Below are 21,325 nucleotides of genomic sequence, written 5' to 3'. Positions count from 1 at the left end.
CTCTATTCTGTTTACTGGATTACAGTATTTCCATTTATATTTTCATGCTTAAAAGTTGCATGGTTATATTTTAATTCAAAATATTCCTAACTTTATTTTGCAAATATGAGAATAAACAAATTTTAAAAGAATGTAACATTTCAGATTCAAAATCAATTAATTTTGATTGAGAGTGTATTTCACGAACAATTAAAAAAAACATACTTGAGCCTTCTTAAAACTCAGACATGTTGGTTCATTTTTCACATAAGTAAAGTGTTCAAAATCTAATAGCAGGAACTACTTAGATTCATAAAGCAGTGATTTATTTGTTACAGCTGTTCTTTTATGATATCTGAACCCAGACATACATTTCTTTGTTTTGCACAGGGGCCTGGCATAGCAGGCAGATATAATTAATTTTAGCAATATGAAAAACTTCATCATCTTGGAATTCATTCTTACAAATTGTGGTGATGCTGAGTCACTTCCTTGGATAATTTAGGCAATGATAATTATCTACCCCAAAAGAAAGGAGATGGAGGTGCACAAAGACAGGTTGTGTTGGTTCTCGTCTCATATTAATGTACTATAAATCAAAATTTAAAAAAAATCAGTTTATATTAGTTTAATTAAATGTGACCTACAAAGGTTTTTGTTTATTCATTTGGCAATTGGACTTACGCTTTATGTTTTCAAAAAAGTCTGAAAGGTGTATGAATTTTTTTCCTGCATATTTTTTAAATGTTGAAATATTGGAAATGTCAATCTACTGAGGCCAAATGTGAAAGCATAAACTGTAACTCTACCCCTTTATGCATATATATTTCAATTTATGTGATCACATACTCCTTTTTAAACAACACACAATGTATCATACATATTTCTATAATATTAGGGCATGATTCAGAAAAGCATTTAAGCATATCAGGAAAGTACTTTGCTGAATCAGACCTTGGATATGCAGGTGTAGCAGTTTTTAGTATGGTGTTCTACTCTGTGTATGCAAGACAGAATCCATGGAAGTTATTTCTACATCCTTAAAGAACAAACATGCTACAAATCAATTATAATAGATTTAATAACCAGGATTATATAAATACTTACAATTAGAACATTAACTCTTTCAATAGCTACATTACTATTAATATTTCACAAATAAATCAATGAAAATATATTAAATATAATTAAATACTGTAAATCAGCAAACATATATATATTTCTAAGTCAGTTTACAGCAGAATTCCATGTTCTTGTGCTTGTGAAGTCAGAAATATATTAACAATTTTCAAAGTAGTGTGGAAGTGAAGGTTCAAAAAAAATTCTGACATGACTGTAAAGAAACATTTTCTTTAAAAGAATCCTAAACTAAGTCCAGTACTTAGTGAAAGTAACATTTTAACTTTATTGATCAAGGATAGGCCATATGAAAAATATTCTCTAAAGCCCCAATCCTGCAAAGATGAACTTTCTTTCTTGAGAGCAGTTCCACTGATTTCTCACAATGCATAATTCTCCATAAAGTTAGAGCATGAATGTGCAGTACACGGGGTTGGCAACCTTTCAGAAGTGGGGTGCCAAGTCTTCATTTATTCACTCTAATTTAAGGTTTCACGTGCCAGTAATACATTTTAATGTTTTTAGAAGGGCTCTTTCTATAAGTCTATAATATATAACTAAACTATTGTTGTAAATAAAGTAAAGAAGGTTTTTAAAATGTTTAAGAAGCTTCATTTAAAATTAAATTAAAATGCAGAGCCCCCCGGACTGGTGGTCAGGACCCGGACAGTGTAAGTGCCACTGAAAATCAGCTCGTGTGCCATTGGTTGCCTATCCCTGGTATAGTACATAGGTAGGCACAAATTAAAATGCATAAAAACACAGAAATGCCAATATATCATAAAACATACTAGACCACCATGATAATTAAATTAGTACATAGAAAAGAATGAAACTATCCATAAATGTGACATTTTCCTATTCATCTTAATCCCTTGGGCCTATTATCAGGACTGTTTTATTGCTGACTCTCATATCAGAAACATACATTTATCTTTCTCCCACCTATCTGGCAGCACACGATAGTTGAGCCAAGAGTGACATAACATAATATTCTGTTCTTGGAAAAACAAAAGCATAAAATGGAGAGCACAAGTATTTGTGTTCCAGTCTACGACATTCAGGGAAACTAAACTCTAGTTATGATTTACCCCTTTCTAATTTAGTTTTTCAACTACTTGAAGTTACAGCAGGTTATTACTACACACTGATCTGCAGCAGACATCTCTGTAAATCTTTCTCCTTTAGAGAAATATATGTCGTTCTGTAGAAGATGTAAATATTAGCCTATTATAAGCTTTTCAAAGTATTAAAAGATGCTGGGATGATTTATCCTGTAAATCTTGAGACTCAATTTGTGAATTTGAAACTGAGCAGAAAACGCAGTTATTTGGGAACATTAGCAACACTTCATCTTCATGTGACAGATATGATATTCCACTCAACACGTAAGTGATTCTGCACTTACCTTTGAAACAATTCTCCTTAGGTCCTGTGAAGTCCTGCTAGCCAGCTACTAACAACTGAGATGCCCCAGAATGCAGCTACCACAACAGTAAGTTGGCTGGAGCAATACAGCCTATCGGTTCGGACATATATAATAAATATGCAAAAATATTACATTGTTTTGAAAAAACAGCATCTAACTGCTTGGGATAGAAATAACAAAATAACTCTCAAAACAGCATGTTCCGGTTCAAATACCCAACTAAAATAATGTCCGTCACCGATGTTGACTGTGTCCCTGCCGATCCGCGATCGGGGCACGGCAGAAAGGGGAGATCATTCAGTGACAACGTGTACAAGGCACCGCAAGCGTGGAGCGGCCCCAGCGCTCACGGAGCCCAATCTGAGCGGGGTAACCCCTAGGCCAGGGTAGCGCACAGGAGGCGCAGCTGAGCTGCAGCAAAGCCCCGCACTGGGGCTCCCTGGCGCGCGCTCTGCCGGGGCAGGGGCGCGAGCTCAGAGCTCCCCGCACTGGCTACGCTGTGGCCACCCGGTGTTCCGGCCGCTGCTGGGGGGCGCGCTCACGTCACTCTGGGAGCTCCAGCGCGGCCTTTGCCTCCCCCAGCCCGGCGCGACCGCACACAAGCTGTGAGCGCGCGGCACTCGGGGGCGGAGCCCGGCCGTGGTCCCAGCGGGAACCGCGGTGCCTTAACTCTAACTTAGTGCGCGCGCGCGGGTCCTGACTCCTCCTCCCAGATCCCGGCGGAGCGGCCGCGCTCCTCTCGCGAGAGTTTAGCAGAGTGCGCCCCCGAGACATCCGGGTTCCTGCCCGCCGGAGCCCGGAGGGAAGATGGCGGTGGAGTCCCGTGTTACGCAGGAGGAGATTAAGAAGGAGCCTGAGAAGCCCATCGACAGGGAGAAGGTACCGCGGGGCAGGGGCGCTGCGAGGCGGGGCGGGGCCCGCGCCTGGGCGGTGCTGACGGCCTGTGTTTCCCCCTTGCAGACGTGCCCGCTGCTGCTGAGGGTCTTCACCACCAACAACGGGCGGCACCACCGCATGGACGAGTTCTCCCGCGGCAACGTGCCGTCCAGCGAGCTGCAGATCTACACCTGGTGAGCGCGGCCCTCCCGGGCCTGCAGCTACCGGCCCGGCCGCCTGGGCTGTGTTTAGTCTCGCCGCTGGGCCGCAGCACACCCCTGCAGAGAGGGCCCTGCGGTGTAGGTGTAGGCAGGTGTATTTTTATTAAAAACAGCCCGTGGCTGTAATAGCTGAACTGAGAAGGAAGAAGGCTGCTGTTGTCCTGCTATGATCCTGCATCGTTTGCAGTCATAATGACTGGGAATCTCATTCCTAACACTGGAACAAAGAATTTCATATGTAACTTAACTAATTGTAGGTCATTGCTAGATATTCTGTATTTGATGTGTCAACTGACTGCCTCAGACTTTCAAAGATGTATATGTTGGAATACTCTTCATTAATTTGATGTAAATACAAAATACTTCTTACTTTAACACCCTTGTACATTTGAAATTCTTTAGTCCAAAGTAGGCCTAAACAATACTTTGTCTTAAAAACTAGTTGTTTTGGCTGCTTGTACGAAGGCCATGTCTGCACTAGCACTTAATTTGGCAAAACTTTTGTTGCTGAGGGGTATGGAAAAAACCACACCCCTGACTGACATACACAGCACTATGTTGATGGGAGACACTCTGCTGCTTTTATTATGTCAACAGGTGAGCTCGCTCTCTCGTCTGCACAGAGCAGCTACATGAGCAGTCTTACAGCGGCACAGCTGCATTGGTACAGCTACACCGCTGTAAGCTTGTAAATGTAGAAATGGCCTAAGTTCCTTGTCTCTTGAAGATACCAAAAAAGTTATCCCAAAATGTAGAGTATTGTATAGAAAGTGTGGTGGTAGTTTTTGTGCTATGTTTTGCATACATTTCATGTGTCCAGTTTGCATGTGGTATTTTATATATTGTGGAGGTGTTATCTCTGGTGGCAACCAGTGTTCTTTATGAACTCCTTTTTTAGTTCCTTACGTTTAGTTTGGAGAACTAGTTTGGCCCCAAAGTTGCCAGAGTTACTCTTGAAAAACATTATTTGTCTTCAACATCTGAAGAATGTCAAACTTAGTTATGTGTTGCTGATGCTGACTTGGGAATGAACTTTGTCTAAAACGTCTTTGTCTCCAAACTTCTCATATAGCAAAATTTCCTTGAAACTTGTGACCTAGTTGAATAAACTAACTTTTGTTGTGAATAGGTTGGAGGCCCAGTTCTGCTGTATTCATTTTAATGGGAATTATCGACCCAAACCTGCTCATTGATGTCTGGGAAATTTTTGCCTTCAGCAGAAGCCAGATCAGGCTCAGTCAACACAGTGCCCTCTATTGACTGGTTGGAGCTAGAATGAACCAAAAAAACCAAAAAATTTTTAGGTTTTAGTCCTGACTGTAAAGGTAATTCTGTCTCCTATCAGGGTAGTAACCATGATCTTATTATAAGGCTGACTTGGACTTCCTCTATCATGTGTAGGTACATTAAAAAAGCTTTCAAATTACAGTTTATTACTTTATATTAGAGGCCTCAACTGAGATCAGGGCCCCTCTGCAGTAGATACCTTGCAACTACATAGTGATGATGGGTCCCTGTTGTGAAAAATTTACAATCAAAATAGACTAGACAAAGGGTGGAGGGGAAACAGGTACAGTGAGGTGAGGTGACTTGCCTAATGTCATAGTAGGTTAGTAGCAGAACCAGGATTAGAACCCAAATCAGTCCCAGTCCAGTGCCTTATCTACTTGACCATTTTGCCTCAAGTATTTAATTGGTGTCTTATGTCTTCAGATGTTTAGAGTAAGTCCTTGCTGACAACAACAAAAAATGCTCAGAATGTTTTGAATAACTGGATTTTTTAGATTAAATACTTTAAAAATGGATCCTCATTGAAGTTTGTGAAGTGACTAACATGAAATGCGTAGTACATGGAACTATAGAAGTATATAAAAATCTTACACTGCCCAAATGCGAACTATATTTCCTTGGTTTTACATGCTGTTTTTGTAAGTGATAGTATATAGTTAACAAACAATTGTCACTTATCTTAAACGGGGTTTGAAATGTTTATATATTTGACTATAATATAAACCATCGTGATGAGTTGTATTGTGTCTTCCTTTTTTTAAATCTAGGATGGATGCAACTTTAAAAGAGCTGACCAGTTTAGTGAAAGAGGTCTACCCAGAAGCACGGAAGAAGGGCACACACTTCAATTTTGCAATAGTTTTTACAGAACTCAAGAGACCCGGTTATAGGTAAATGACATTTCTTCTCCAGATTCATAGAATATTTGAGTCAGCAGAGCTGTAAACTGTTTTTATCAACACTTATCTAAAGTCTGATACAATCTAAAATCTAGTCCTAATAAAGAGAGAACTGCATGGTGGCTGCAATGCTTCCAAAGCTGCTTTTGTTCTTCTCAAAACAATGAATATGTGTTTGCCTAATCTGCTGGTCATTTCATAGGCAACCACCCAGGATATGTATCTGTAGCTTAGAGTGGAAATGGAAGGCTTGTTGTCTCAGGTGATATGGGGAGTGACTAGATCCTCTGTCTAATAAGTGCTCATGATTAGGGCCCTACCACATTCATGGTCAAGTTCACGGTATAAGATTTTAAAAATGATAAATTTCACGATTTCAACAATTTAAATCTGAAATTTCATAGTGTTGTAATTGTGGAGGTCCTGACCCCAAAAGAAGTTTGCGGGGAGGAAGGTCGCAAGGTTATTGTGTGTGTGTGTTGCAGAACTGCTACCCTTACTTCTGCGCTGCTGCCTGCAGAGCTGGGCCGTGAGTGAGCAGCTGCCCCTCTCCGATTGTTGAGCTTGAAGGCAGTGCAGAAGTAAGGATTTGCAATACCGTGACACCTCCTCCCCCCCTTTAAAATAACTGTGAACCCCATGCAACTCCCTTTTGGGTCAGGGCCCCCAGTTGGAGAACCCTGGTCTCTCCTGTGAAATCTGTATAGTGTAGGGTAAAAGCGCACACAAGACCAGATTTCACAGTCCATGACATGTTTTTCATGCCTGTGAATTTGGAAGGGTCCTACTTATGATCTTAGGGCTGATATTTCTGTCATAATGGTCCTCTGTCAACCAGTGATGTAGGCATTCAGTCATCAGTGACCAGTTTAAAGCCAGTGAATGTGTCCTGCTATGTCATCTGCAGTGTTTTCTTTACTAGTTTTGTTCCCTTTAACTTGATAGTTTTTTTCTGAGCTAAAATGTAATGTAAGTTTACATAACTGTTCTTTCTCTAGTGAAGACAGAGCATGTGGCGTGTGAGGGGGTGCCACGTTTGTATTCAACTAGTTGAAAACAGCATAAGGAGGAAGAAAACTAAAACCATTCACTAGAAGATCGTATTTGGGCCTTAAATGAGTTTTCAGTTTAAAGAGAGATGGACTCTTTGCCTCTAATTATTAATTTGCATTTCACTTCCTCCCTGCAGAGTGAAGGAGATTGGCAGCACAATGTCAGGCAGAAAGGGCACAGATGATTCCATGACTCTGCAGTCTCAGAAGTTCCAGATTGGAGACTACCTGGATATAGCAATTACTCCTCCAAATCGTGCACCGCCCCCATCAGGACGCATGAGACCATACTAAGTGACAGTATTACTTTGTTTAAAACTGATCACGTATATTTCCCTTTGATAGTACTTGCTGCTTGAAACAGGCTCTTTTTTGTTTTTATTGCTAAGCAAGAACATCTGAGAACACATGTAAGCCTTGGAAACCCTTTTAAATCTTTATTTTACTCTGTTTAGAAGAAGATATCTTTCAGCAGCTTCATAATCCTTTTCATAGTAGTTATGGTTTGAAAAGTAGGAATGTTCAGTGTTTCACAATCTCTAAAATACGAGCAGCATAACACAGGAGTGTTCTTTTTGTTCTGTTAGAAAGTGTCATGTTTGGAACAAATATATTGCTATGTCATCCAAAATTTAGTGTCTTGTTTTTAACGATTAAATCAGGTCTGCGTAATAAGTGCTTAATTAAACCGGTAATGTCAGCAGTTGTTTCAATAAATTGTGGCCTCTAAAATGAGGAGTGAAGCTTTCCTGGAATGACCCTGTAACTGACTCCTTTGTGGGATTAATAGAGTTAATGCGATGTTAACTCTGTGCAAAGTCATAAGAAAATTGGGCTTTATGTCTGAGGGCTTTAAGTCTACAATTTCATCTTTAGTGGTAAGTCTTTGTCAGCTGAGTGAGATTCAGGGAAAAGACGGGGTATCTTCTAAATTTATGTAGCTGTTTTTCAGATTGTAGAGAAACTGGCAAAACTGGTTAGCTAATTGATCTAAGACATAAATACACCACGTTGTAAAATGTCAATTGGCGAGAGATCTAAAAATCTTAAATTCCAAATGCTAAATGTACATTAAGAGTATTTCTTAGGGATGTTACTATACTACGAAACTTCACCGTTCAAAGTATTTGTCATGCTCCTTGGTTAACCTTTTGAAGAAGTAAATAATCCCTTGCACATTTCACTTTGAATTCCTGTAAACTGCTGCTTTTGAATAACAAAGTTTCAGTTGGAAAGAACTTCAGTGTCATAAACGCTAATAGTCCCCATTAAAACTCAGCCACACAGCTGTAATCTCTGCAAAGACAGCTCCAAAACACTTCCTATGTTAAAAAATGAGATTTCCCCCTTTCCCTGTCATTTCTTCCTTTGTCTACAGTTTACAGCAAAAGCAGTTAGTGGTAAGGGTTCCTGGGCTAGAGTCTGCTTTTCTTTACTCTTCAAATATATCCATTTTACTCAGTATGGTATGTTAGCAACTTGCCTTTTCAGTTCCTGAAGGCTAAAGTATTTTAATAAAATTTAAAACAAGCATTTCTAAGGTCACAGGTGTGACTTCACTGGAAAGTGATAATGTAATTACTGAAAATTGAGCAGGTTCTAAATTAACTTATTTCTTACCATATATGTAAAGTAGCAGAAGTCTTTGAAAATCTTGATGGTGGCTTATACTGAATTGAATGTGTTTAAATAATGTAACAAGTTTTTCTTTTCAACAAGACAGGCACCTGGAAACATCACAGTTCCTTAGCCACTGCCCTCCTTTCCTGTTGTTCCTTGATTCTTAGAACTGTGTGGGAGTTAAAAGGGAGTCCCAAAAGCAAAGACTGACTTTAAGGGTCTGATCGTATTAATGGGAGGTTAATGAGCACAACAGTGATTGCCAAGCTCAGAAAAAGCTACAGCTGACATGGCTTGTGAGATTTTGCATTAGTAATGATCTTTGATAACACTTCAGCCATACCTCCCATACCACTGCTCCCATGACTGACTCCCTCTGTGAAAGGTGCCTAGCCCATATCCAGCCAGAGTGCTATGCTGCCTTACTGGTTTCTGATTCTTCTATGGAAGGAATGGACATACGTATTATGAGTATGTATTTTATTTTTAGGGCCCTACCAAACTTATGGCCAAGAACAACGCATCATGGACTGGGAAGTCTGGCTATGTAGGGAGGGGCAGGGCTCCCCATCCCAGATGCTCACTGCTCTGCCTTTCCCCCCACCCCATTTCCTCCTGTCTCTCTTTGCTCCCAGTTCTCCTTCTTGCTCAATCTTAGTGTCTCTCCTCCCCCCTTCCCCCTGCCCTTTGGCTCCTTGTCCTAGTCTTTTGCCAGGCAGTCCCATAGCTCTGTGTTGAATGTCTCCATCCTTCACCAGTGGTTGCCAGTTTGCCTTCCTGACCTTGTGCAAGCCCAGTCCCCTTACTGACCATTCCAAATAGCTTTTGTCATGCCCTCCTCTTGTTCCAAGCCCCTGTATTTGATTCAGGCAATTTTCTCCTTCATGCTGCCTGGGAGTCAGGGCTGGGGTGAGTGGTCATTGACAGCACAGGAGAGAATCTCCCTACTTTCAGTTCTGGTGCTCAGACCTGGTATGGCCCACAGCAGCTCAACGTGGCTAATGTGGATGGAATCTTTGGGGACATGAAGCCCTAGCCAGTGAGAGCATGCACACTGTAGGTTTTTAGAGACTTATAACTTGGCCAAATTTGAGGGGGAACAGCAAAAAGCACATCCCTGACAAAGGCTACCTCCCCCAGGCCACATTTTAAGTCCCTGGTTCAAGGCACTGGTCCTGCCTCAGCACAGTCCTGGAATTGATGACTTCTCAAGGTCCCTTTCAGCCCTACATTTTTGAGGGTGCTAGAGCTTTTCAAAGAGAAAATCACGAGAAGGGCCAAATTAATGAATGTTTCCACAGCTTTGTTCTTGGAAACAGCTGAACCACTTTGGCCTGAAGTTTTCCAAAAAAATAATTCAGCCTGAGGCAGACAGCTGGTCTAGAAAATGTCACCCCAAAGGGTTAGTTTGACAAAGTTCTAAGCAACGGAAAACGGTCTTATAATAACAAATGTCAGGCACTTTTAATGGTGGGTGGTGCTACTGCCCTCACCTGTAGCATTTACTTCCATATCATGTACTTTTTGCTTGTTTAATTCAAAATAAATAGGACCCTGTCAAATTCATGGTCCAGTTTGGTCAATTTTTGGTCATAGGATTTTTTCATGGTTATAAGATTTAAAAAACGGTCAGTGTCACTGTTTCAGATGTTTACATCTGAAATTTCACAGTGTTGTAACCATGGGGGTTCGGACCCAAAAGGAGGTGATGGGAGGGGGGTAGTCACAAGGCTTTTGTAGAGGAGTCTGGGGATTTCGAGCCTTACTTCTGTGCTGCTGCTGGCAGGAGCGCTGCCTTTAGACAGGGCAGCCAGAGAGCAGTGTAGAAGTAAGGGTCACAGGGTATTAGGGTGACCAGACAGCAAGTGTGAAAAATTGGGACGGGAGGTGAGGGGTAATAGGCTTCTATATAAGAAAAAGCCTCAAATCTCAGGACTGTCCCTATAAAATTGGGACATCTGGTCACCCTACAGGGTATAGATGGTGGGTTACCATATGTCTAGGTTTTTCAGGCAGCCTCCCGGCCAGGTTTGGGGCTGACAACTTGAGCTGCAGCCTCTCTGCCATGGAGGGGGAGGCGAGGCTGACAGCCTTTTCAAAAGAACTCAGCTTGTCCCAAGTCGGAGTAGGGCTTTTCATGCAATTGCTCATTCCAGCCACCTAGTGTCACTGTGGCACCAGGTGCTAGATTCAGGAGGCTGAGAGAGAGCACACACATCTCTACTGGAGCCCAGGCAGTGACAGGGAAGGAGGGAAAAAAGAACTTGACTTCTGGGGAGAGGTATGAGAAACATAGGGGGACTGGGACCGAGAAAAGAGGGTAATAGGAGCAGAGGGCACATGAGGGACAGAAGGGTCTGGAACCACTAGAGAACACTCCTCTCCAGCTGTTGGTATTGAAGCTGTGGATCCTGACTGCAACTGTGTGTATCAGTCCACTCTGGTCTACAAGAGGAATAATCACTTAGTATTGCTTGAACCCTCAAGCTTTGTGCTGCTGATCCATAGGTCCCAAATCTGGTAGTGATCCATGTGGGGGCCAATATGGTTCCACATGATGGAATTAATAGTTTTCCAATTTGTGTTTTTTTTTAATTTAGGAAGATACATACAGAAAAATTAAAAACATTTAGTCTGCAAAGTCAAGTCCTCAAAAGGCCTGTACAACCTTAATTTGCCCCCCATGTGCATATGTATTATAATACAGTCTTTAATTACATGATCATATCCTATTTTCTTCTATAAGACCTCTGTCTCATTCAGTGCATGGGTGAGCTGTGCCCTGGGAATGAATGATATGTATAGATAGTGAGGCAGTTATCTGTAGTGCATCATTTGTTTTGGAAAGGGCAAGGTGTGTAGTAAATGAAACAGGACGGTAGGAAGAGACAGGATGGACTCATGGTTAAGGCTGTTGAATGCTGCCCTTGAGAACTGGATTCTATCCCTGGCATAGCATTCCTATGGGCAAGTCACTTAAACCAAACTTTTCACACATGGTCGCTAGGTGAGAGTTTCTGCTTTTTCTGGGCTCCTGACTGGAGACCCCTGGGGCCCAGCTTTACATAAGTGCTGAGCACTCACAATGCATGTGAAGTCAGTGGTAGCTGTGCTTTGAATAAAGTGCTATAAAATGTGAATGACTTTTGAAATTAGTCACACAGTGGGCCCTGTAATTTAGTGGACACTTTTGACTGTTTGGGCCTTAATCTCTCTGTGCCTCAGTTCCTCAACTGTAAAATGGAAACAATACCACTGCCCCTCATAGAGGTATTAGCTAAACACTCAGATACTGCAGTGAGAGCACCACAGAAAAAGCCTATGAGGAAATGAATAATTTTATATTTAGTGCAATGTTTGCATGCTGTGTGGTAAATAAGGATGGAAGACACACTGTAAATAAGGATTTAAAAAAAAATCAAATAGCTGGTCATTCATCAAACAGTGGCCTCCTGTACACTGAATGAGGCTGAGGCCTTGTGGAAACACTAGCATAATGCATATACACACAAAGGGTGGGAATTAAGGTTGCCTGGACAATCTTGACACTGGCACTTCTAACACTGAATGCTTGACTTTGCAAACTTAATATTTAAAAAATATATAATTCCGATATTATGTTCACTGAGGGTACATTCCCTGCCTGATGCATAAAAGCACAGAAGGAACTGTCTGTACACACAGAGCTAGCAGTAGGTTATAGAGAGGCCAAGCTCTCAAAAAGAGAGCTTCCCCAAAGAGTATATCCAAACCAACTCTCACGTCTAGTCTACACTCAGAAAGGTTTGCCTATGTGGTTGTACCAGCAATCTCCCTAGTGGAGACACAGCTTCTACTGGCAAAAATGTGCTTTTGCTGCCTATGACACAGAGGCAACTTGGTGCCAGCTGCAAAGGATTCACTGTTCTTTACACGCAATTTCTGCCTCAGACCTGACAAGCTCACTACACCTAACAAAGCCTTGTCATGGTATTTATTTATAAAGGGTAGCATATGGCATCTCTGCTGAGAGCTTGCAATTCGTCAGTACTCACCGTGAGATGTGTGCACAGGTAATATTTAAGGAATAACGCAGCTATATTAAAATATGTCCTTATGGTTTTGAAGTGAAAGTGACTTACCAGGGAATCATATGTCTTGGTGATGGCCCATTCAAGCAGGAGGTAGTTGTCACCCCTTACTAGTTAACCAATTACATAATATATTGCTCAATTGTCCACAGCTGCACCAACTCAGAAGTCAATGCAAAACCATCAAACACCAACAATAAGCACCTGGCAGTGAAGGGCTCACCCTGTCTGTGGAGAGTCACAAAAAACATTCAGTATATCACAGGGTAGAGAATGACACTCTGGATCCATTCACTGAGGAAGAACCTTGACAAGCAGGACTGTTTCATGAAAGACTGGGTCCTAGCTCCTTGGGGCTAGCAACCTCTGCAAAAGGAGGAACCTTGGGAGTGGGAATCTACTTTATTAGCTAGGAAATGTAACTATTAATAAATGTAGGCCCTAGTTTTGTGAATTTGTTTTATATGTAAACATTTTTTTAACCATTCCAACTTGTCTGGATTTGAATCTCTGTTTTTTCTTCGATCAAATTTTTTTTTTTCTAGGACAGGGGTTGACAACCTCTGGCATGCGGCTCGCCAGGGTAAGCACCCTGGTGGGCCAGGCAAGTTTGTTTACCTGCCACATCCACAGGTTTGTCCAAATGTTTCCACAACTTTGTTCTTGGAAACAGCTGAATCACTTTGGCCTGAAGTTTTCAAAAATAATAATGATAATAATTCACCCTGAGGCAGACAGTTAGTCTAGAAAATGTCACCCCAAAGGGTCAGTTTGGCAAAGTTCTAAGCAACTGAAAACAGGGTCTTATAATATGAATTTGACAGGGTCCTATTTATTTTGAATTAAACAAGCAAAAAGTACACGATATGGAAGTAAATGCTATAGGTGAGGGCAGTAGCATCACCCTCCATTAAAGGTGCCTGACATTTGTTATTATAAGACCCTGTTTTCAGTTGCTTAGAACTTTGCCAAATTAACCCTTTGGGGTGACATTTTCTAGACCAGCTGTCTGCCTCAGGCAGCGGGAAGCCGTGGCCAGCACCTCCCTCGGACCCATGCTGCTTCCTGCAGCCCCCATTGGCCTGGAGTAGCAAACCACGGCCAGTGGGAGCTGCGATCGGCCAAACTTGCAGACGCGGCAGGTAAACAAAGTGGCCCGGCCCTCCAGGGTACTTACCCTGGCGAGCCGCGTGCCAGAGGTTGCCGACCCCTATTCTAGGATAATTTAAGACACAGGCTGTATGTAATACAGGAACAGGGGGCTAAGGTAAAATGGGAAAAGTGGGGTACACTGTTTCTTGGGGAATGGAGGACCTGGAATTTCTGTGAGTAGCCAGTGGTCAGGCTGGATACCACAGGGGGACAACAGGAAGGGACTTGGTGGCTGGGGTCCATCTATTGTCAACCCGCAGAGCAAAGGCAGGACTGACTTAGCCAAGAGGAGAGTGCTTGGGGGCCCGCCAGACTGGTGATGTTAGGGAGCTAACACCCAGCTGGCACAGAAAAACTCCCTCATGCTGGCAGCAGGTGGCAACAAGATGACACACAGCCTTGGGTGGCCTGAGAAGTATCACACCGGTATAGCTTATACCATTTCCCCAAACTACATAAGGGGTGCTGGCAAAAGCCCACTTTTTGCTATAACTGTGTCTACACTGGAGCTTTTGCTAGTACAGAAATGTCATAAAAAACCCCACACTCCTAATCAATACTCTTATCTCAGCAAAAGTTTCTAGCGTAGACCTGGCCTCAGTTCCCTAGTCATTGTTCTCCATACAACTCCCTTCCTCCTCCCCAGTTACCTCATACACAGGCTAGGTTGAGCTCCTGTCAAGGTTTCTTCCCCACTCTGAACTTTAGAGTACAAATATGGGGACCTGCATGGACACCTCTAAGCTTAATTACTAGCTTAGATCTGGTAACTCTGCCACCATCCAGAAATTTCAGTGTCTGGTGCACTTCCTGTCCCCCCAAAACTCTCCCCTCCCTGGGTGGCCTTGAGGGACTTCACCAATTCCCTGGTGAACACAGATCCAAACTCCTTGGATCTTAAAACAAGGGGAAATTAACCATGCCCCCTTTTTTCCCCCACCAATCCCTGGTGAGTCCAGATTCACTCCCCTTGGATCTTAAAACAAGGAAAAATCAATCAGGTTCTTAAAAAGAAAGCTTTTAATTAAAGAAGAAAGGTAAAAATCATCTCTGTAAAATCAGGATGGAAAATACTTTACAGGGTAATCAAATTCGTATAGCCCAGAGGAACCCCCTCTAGCCTTAGGTTCAAAGTTACAGCAAACAGAGGTAAAATCCTCTCAGCAAAAAAGGACATTTACAAGTTGAGAAAACAAAAATAAAACTAATCCACCTTGCCTGTTACTTACAATTTTGAAACATGAGAGACTGGTTTAGAAAGGTTTGGAGAGCCTGGCTTGACGTCTGATCCCTCTTAGTCCCAAGAGCGAACAACCCCCAAAACAAAGAGCACAAACAAAGACTTCCCTCCACCAAGATTTGAAAGTACCTTGTCCCCCTATTGGTCCTCTGGTCAGGTGTCAGCCAGGTTTACTGAGCTTCTTAACCCTTTACAGGTAAAAGAGATGTTAATCCTTAACTTTCTGTTTCTAACAGCTCCTTGGTCACCAGATCATCATCTTTTTGTTGCTACTGCTGCCACCTTGGCCAGAGTTTGCTTCTTTCTTCTGAGGTTCATGTTCCCTGCTCTGGGCTCCTTATTAGATGAGAGCGGAAGACCTGAGAGCACAGTAGCAATCTGATTGGCTAGTAGGGGTGATCCATTGGCCCTTTCCATCCTGTCAGCCCATTGATAGCGACCTGAGGAAGAGAGGAAGGCTCATCCATCATAGCTTTCTCAGGAGCAGCACTTGTCCTACACTCCGCAGGTGGAATGCTACAGATGAGTGAGTGTGCCTGTAGGCCATGCTCTATTTACATATGGGCGTTCCCAGCCCTGCGGTTATAACACTCTGCAAAACAAGTTCTCAGGACAGGGATTCTAAATATACATTGCTTGAAAATAGTACATTTAGCCCTTTGATGGGCCTGATTCTCTACTACTTTGTGTCTTGTGTGGTCATTTACACCTCTGTAAAGTGAGTATAAAGCAATCCTAAATCAGAATGGTAGCATTTGGGCTAACTTTGCACAGGTCTAAATGACAACACAAGGACAAAGGCAGAGGAGAATCCAATTAATCATTTATATACTTCTGATGTGTTTATATTTTGAGGTAACCGACGAAAGAATTTTGTTTGTGTCTCAGTGAAGGTTGTATGAGGAAATATGCATTTCTTTGGACTCCATGAGGGTAATGTGTTTGTTTATTACATGAGGCAGAGCAAGATTTACAATGTCCTTTGCTTTTCCACTTACTTGCTTTTAAATGTAAAGGTTTTGTAAAGGTTGCAAGAGATAATTACAATGTTGTCATTGCTTCTCCTTCCTACTGAGTTTTTAATTGAAGTTTATTGATTTGGGGATTGGGTTAGGGGCAAACAGCAACTTCTCATCAGCATGCCTTAAAATTGTATGCACTGTATTCTCCCTTCATAGGCCAGTAATCTGCTCATGCTATCTGATCATTTATGCTTACAGTTCCATTGATATAGAAAAGAAAAACTATGAAAAAGGGCTAGCCTAATTCAAAACCAATTACAATGACTTTGTTAAAAAGAGAGGCATGCATACCAAATATGCTATTAGGGCTGTTGATTAATCGCAGTTAACTCACATGATTAACTCAAAAAAATTAATTGCGATTAATCGCAGTTTCAATCGCACTGTTAAACAACAGAATGCCCATTGAAATTTATTAAATATTTGTGGATGTTTTTCTACATTTTCATTATTGATTTCAGTTACAACACAAAATATGGAGTGTAGGGTGTTCACTTTATATTATTTTTATTACAAATATATGCACTGTAAAAATGATAAATCATTTTTCAATTCACCTCATACAAGTACAGTAGTGCAACCTCTTTATCGCGAAAGTGCTACTTATAAATGTAGATTTTTTGTGTGTTCCATAACTGCATTCAAAACCAAAACAATGTAAAACTTTTAAAGCCTACAAGTCCACTCAGTCCTACTTCCTGTTCAGCCAATCGCTAAGACAAACAAGTTTGTTTACAGGAGATAATGCTACCTGCTTCTTATTTACAATGCCACCTGAAAGTGAGAACAGGCGTTCACATGGCACTTTTGTAGCTGGCATTGCAAGTTATTTACATGCCTGATATGCTAAATATTCGTATGCCCCTTCATTCTTCGGGCACCATTCCAGAGGACATGCTTCCATGCTGATGACACTCGTAAAAAAAAAATGTGTTAATTAAATTTTGACTGAACTCCTTGGGGAGAATTGTGTGTTTCCTGCTCTGTTTTACTTGCATTCTGCCATGTATTTCATGTTATATCAGTCTCAGATGATGACCCAGCATATTGTTCGTTTTAAGAACACGTTCACTGCAGATTTGACAAAACGCAAAGAAGGTACTAGTGTGAGATTTCTAAAGATAGCTACAGCACTCAACTCAAGGTTTAAGAATCTGAAGTGCCTTCCAAAATCTGAGAGGGATGAGGTGTTGTGGCGCATGCTTTCAGAAGTCTTAAAAGAACAACACTTCGATGCGGAAACTACAGAACCCGAACCACCAAAAGAGAAAATCAACCTGCTGGTGGCATCTGATTCAGATAATGAAAGTGAACATGCGTGTGTGTGCACTGCTTTGGATCGTTATCAAGCAGAACTAGTCATCAGCATGGATGCATGTAGTCTGGAATGGTGGTTGAAGATGAAGGGACATATGAATTTTTAGCACATCTGGCACATAAATATCTTGTGATGCCTGCTACAACAATGCCATGCAAACATTATTTTTTGTACATAATTCTACATTTGTAAGTTCAACTTTCATGATAAAGAGATTGCACTACAGTACTTGTTTGAGGTGAATTGAAAAATACTATTTCTTTTGTTTTTTACAGCACAAATATTTGTAATAAAAATAAATATAAAGTAAGCACTGTACACTTTGTAGTCTGTGTTGTAATTGAAATCAATATATTTGAAAATGTAGAAAACATCCAAAAATATTGAAATAAATTGTATTCTATTATTAACAGTGCAATTAATCACGTGATTAATCATGCTTAATTATTTTCATTGTGCAATTAATCGTGATTAATTTTTTTAAATCACTTGACAGCCGTACTTACTATACAATTATGGTTATCGTTTTAAAGACCATTTAAACTAGCATCGTGCTCTGTCCTTGATCTCTCCCTGCTGTTGGCACAAATATCAGTTTAAAACAAAGTGGAGTTTTATTAAAAAAGAATTAAAACTTTATATTGGATCCAGAACATGTAAAGCATTGTTTTTAAAACCAAACTGCTGATATTCCATCATGAATCTACACAAAAGGTTTTCTTTCTAGTCAATGTCATAATTGTGACTCATAACAATGCCCAACATAAAGTAATCACACACACACACACACAAGTGCTGGGAAGAAAACAGAACTTTAACTCCTAACGAGGGCTGTCAAGTGATTAAAAAAATTAATTGCGATTAATCGTGCTGTTAAACAATAATAGAATACCATTTTATTCAAATGTGGAACTCCTGTGATTGATTAGTTGGTTGCTACATCCATGGCTATCAGGCTTCTCCATTCCTGCTCCCAGATCCCACTGCACAGACACATTAATCTGTGACTGCGGTACACAGCTGAGTTTTTGTTTTCCCCACTTCATTCAGAAAGTTAGAGTGAGCAGGTGAAGGTGCCATTGCTGGCACTCTGCTGACCCTCCTACCCTTGATTCTCAGGGGACCTTCCTTTGAGTATATAGGCCAAGTTCTCTTAACATGCCTTTAAAAAAAGTTTGATTGCAAAGTGATCAGTGAATTTATCTCAGTGAGCCTATTCTTTTGTCATCGTTCTATCCCAGTTCTTTCCTTCCTCAGGATGAGACAATGTTTTTGTCTTATTCCCATGCAGGCGAAACAGATGTTCTCTGTTTCACAAGCTGCCGCGAGACCAGGGCAGCTTCTATGACTAGCATAACAGATGGAAGAAAGAACACTTGTGTCTGCTCGAGGTAGCCATCTTAGGCCTTGTCTAATCTACAGAGTTTTGTTGACAAAGTCAGCTTTCATCAACAAAAGAGTGGAGATGTACACACTATAGTGTTCCTCCCACTGAAAAAGCTCTCCTGCTTTGCTGACGAAATAAAACCATCTTGATGAGAGGGGTAGAGCTTTTTGCGGAAAAGTTAGATTGACGAAGTGTCAGTGTAGACACTGCGCATGGTTATGTCGCTGTAAATAGCTTCCAGGAGGTGATCCACAATGCCGATCTTGACCAGTTTTGTAGTCAGGGTGGACAGCTCACATTGCATCCTCCCAGCTGACATGGCAGCTCCATGCAGCAGATGTTTTCCACTTGGAGCACACCACAGTTACTGGATCTGCTAGGTCTGTGGGGAGAGGAGACTGTGCAATCACAGCTCTGCTCCAACTGTAGAAACTTTGATACCTACGGTCAGATTTCTTGTGGCACGTTGGATAAGGACTATGAATGGAACACGCATCAGTGCTGTGCAAAGATAAGGGAGCTGAGGCTGGCATACCAGAAGGCAAGGGTATCAAACTGTCATTCTGGTGTTGCGCCAAAGACCTGCCACTTCTGTAAAGAGCTGGACGCTATCCTTGATGGCGACCCTCTCCCACTCCGCTGCCAAGAGCCCTATGGATACTTAGTGGGGACTGGAGACAGTGGCCAGCGGACTCAACCCCGAGGACAAAGTGGTGGATGAGAAGTACAGCGGGAGGATGAGGTGGGACAGACAACAGGGTCATCAGTACTGGAACCTTCTGTTCTGGAAAGAAAGTCCCTGCTTGCAGCTTTCTGTACAGGCCTGTGTTCCTGAAGATGCACCTTCCCTGACCACCCAACATTGATAGCAGTGAAATGATCCCAGTGATCCACAAGCACCTGCAATACCATAGAGAAGTACCCCTTTCTATTGATGTACTCCTTCGCAAGATGGTCCAAGGCCAAAATTGGGATATGCATTTCACCTATCGTCCCTTGGCAGCTAGAGAATCCCATTGCCGCAAAGCCATCTATTATTGCATGCACATTTCCAAGAGTCACAGTCCTTGTAGCAGGATGCAATTAATGGCCCTGCACACGTGCATTAATGCAACACCCACGGTGATCTTCCCGACTCCAAACTGAATTGTGACTGACCAAGTAGCAGTCTAGAGTCACCAGCTTCCATATAGAGATTGCCACACATTTCTCCATCGAGAGCGTAGTTCTCATTTTGGTGTCCTTGCACTACAGTGCTGGGGCAAGTGCCACACCCAGTTCCAGGAAGGTGGCTTTGTGCATCTGAAATTTCTGCAGCCACAGCTCATCATCCCAGACCTGCATAACAATGTGATCCCACTACTCAGTGCTTGTTTCCCAAGCCCAATAGTGATGGTCCCTTCTGTGCAGCTGATCCATGAATGCCAAAAGTAATCTGATGTTTCTTTCCATGGCATACAGCAGGGCAGGCACCATGGATACCTGTTCAGATTTGGTGCTCATGATATACTGCATGATCAGTATGTTGTGTTCATAACACTGACCACAACAGTAGAGAGCCGGAGCCATCCTTTTAGGCAGAGATGGCAGGCACACAGTAAACAGAGGCTGTTGAAAAATGGTACGAAATGTAGTTGGAAGACCATGGAATGGTGGGACAGAAAAAACTGCATCATGGGACATTGAGCACATACCCATGATGCACTGCGATACACTCCACCTTCCCACAACTCCTAGCTGCAGAAGGTGGTGAGTAGCACAGTGGGATAGCTGCCCACAGTGCACTGCTCTCTCTGTCAATGCTAGAGCATCAACAGTGAACGCGCTCTGCTGACAGAAGGCATGTTGTGTGAACATGCACAAGTGATGTAATTGTACTGGTTTATGTTCATTGGCATAACTTGCATTGACTTAACCTTGTAGTGCACAGGTGCCAATTTTCCAAAGAGCCAGGGGTGCTTGATTCTGCCTCAGGCCCTGCCCCACTCCACCCCTTACCCCAAGGCATCACCTCTTCCCACCGCCGCTCCGCCCCAACCCTTCCCGCCAGTTCTGCCCTGCCTCTTCCTGCCCAATTCTGGCCCCTCCCCTGAGTGCGCCACATCCTCGCTCCTCCCTCCCCCGAGCCTCCTGAATGCTGGGAAACAGCTGATCACAGCAGGCGGGAGGCACTGGAGGTGGGGTTGGGTGGAGGAGAGCTGATTGGTGGGTGCTCTGCACCTACCATTTTTTCCCTGGGGGCTCTGGAGCACTCATGGAGTTGACACCTATGCTGTAGTGTAGACACAGACTAAGTCACCTGTGAGTCAGAAGTCATTCCTCCGAGAGACTACCACTTCTTTAGCAGTGAGAGCTCAAACTTCTACTCTGAAGAATGCAAGACAGCCATGTGGTAATCCTCCTACCCTGCACTTTTATCAACTGGATCTGCAATTCAGACAGCACTCCTTGTTTGAAAGTCAGATTTTAAATGCAGTTCATTCAGGTAAATCCTCCTCCTTTGGTACTGCTTGCTATCTCCGCCTGTGCTTAAAGTGGTCTGAAAAAGTATTTCAAAAGGCATGTTGAAACGTGTGCTGGAGTTACCCAGACAAGGCGATTCTTTTCTGTTAAGCTGTTCCTTGGAATTAGTCTTTTGTTGGCCAGCCTGT

The 21,325-nt window shown here is 42.3% G+C and overlaps 1 protein-coding gene and 1 long non-coding RNA gene across 2 annotated transcripts; one reads left to right on the top strand and one right to left on the bottom strand.

The window, feature by feature from the left end:
• Positions 1 to 1,042: 1,042 nt before the first annotated feature.
• On the bottom strand, positions 1,043 to 2,725 carry LOC127043356 (uncharacterized). Its single transcript, XR_007772219.1, has 2 exons — positions 2,507 to 2,725; positions 1,043 to 2,407 (listed from the first exon to the last, which is right to left on the bottom strand). It is a non-coding gene; the product is annotated as an uncharacterized LOC127043356 (long non-coding RNA).
• A 542-nt stretch (positions 2,726 to 3,267) lies between these two features.
• SAP18 (Sin3A associated protein 18) lies at positions 3,268 to 7,620 on the top strand. The gene is made up of 4 exons (XM_050937350.1): positions 3,268 to 3,406; positions 3,488 to 3,597; positions 5,682 to 5,804; positions 7,003 to 7,620. Exons 1-4 carry the CDS (start codon positions 3,335 to 3,337, stop codon positions 7,157 to 7,159), a joined length of 462 nt encoding a protein of 153 aa, XP_050793307.1. The 5' UTR covers positions 3,268 to 3,334; the 3' UTR covers positions 7,160 to 7,620.
• Positions 7,621 to 21,325: the final 13,705 nt, after the last annotated feature.

The sequence above is a fragment of the Gopherus flavomarginatus genome, chromosome 1, assembly GCF_025201925.1.
Source record: "Gopherus flavomarginatus isolate rGopFla2 chromosome 1, rGopFla2.mat.asm, whole genome shotgun sequence".
NCBI classification, from domain to species: domain Eukaryota; kingdom Metazoa; phylum Chordata; order Testudines; family Testudinidae; genus Gopherus; species Gopherus flavomarginatus.
This window is presented reverse-complemented; position numbering and strand designations above follow the sequence as displayed.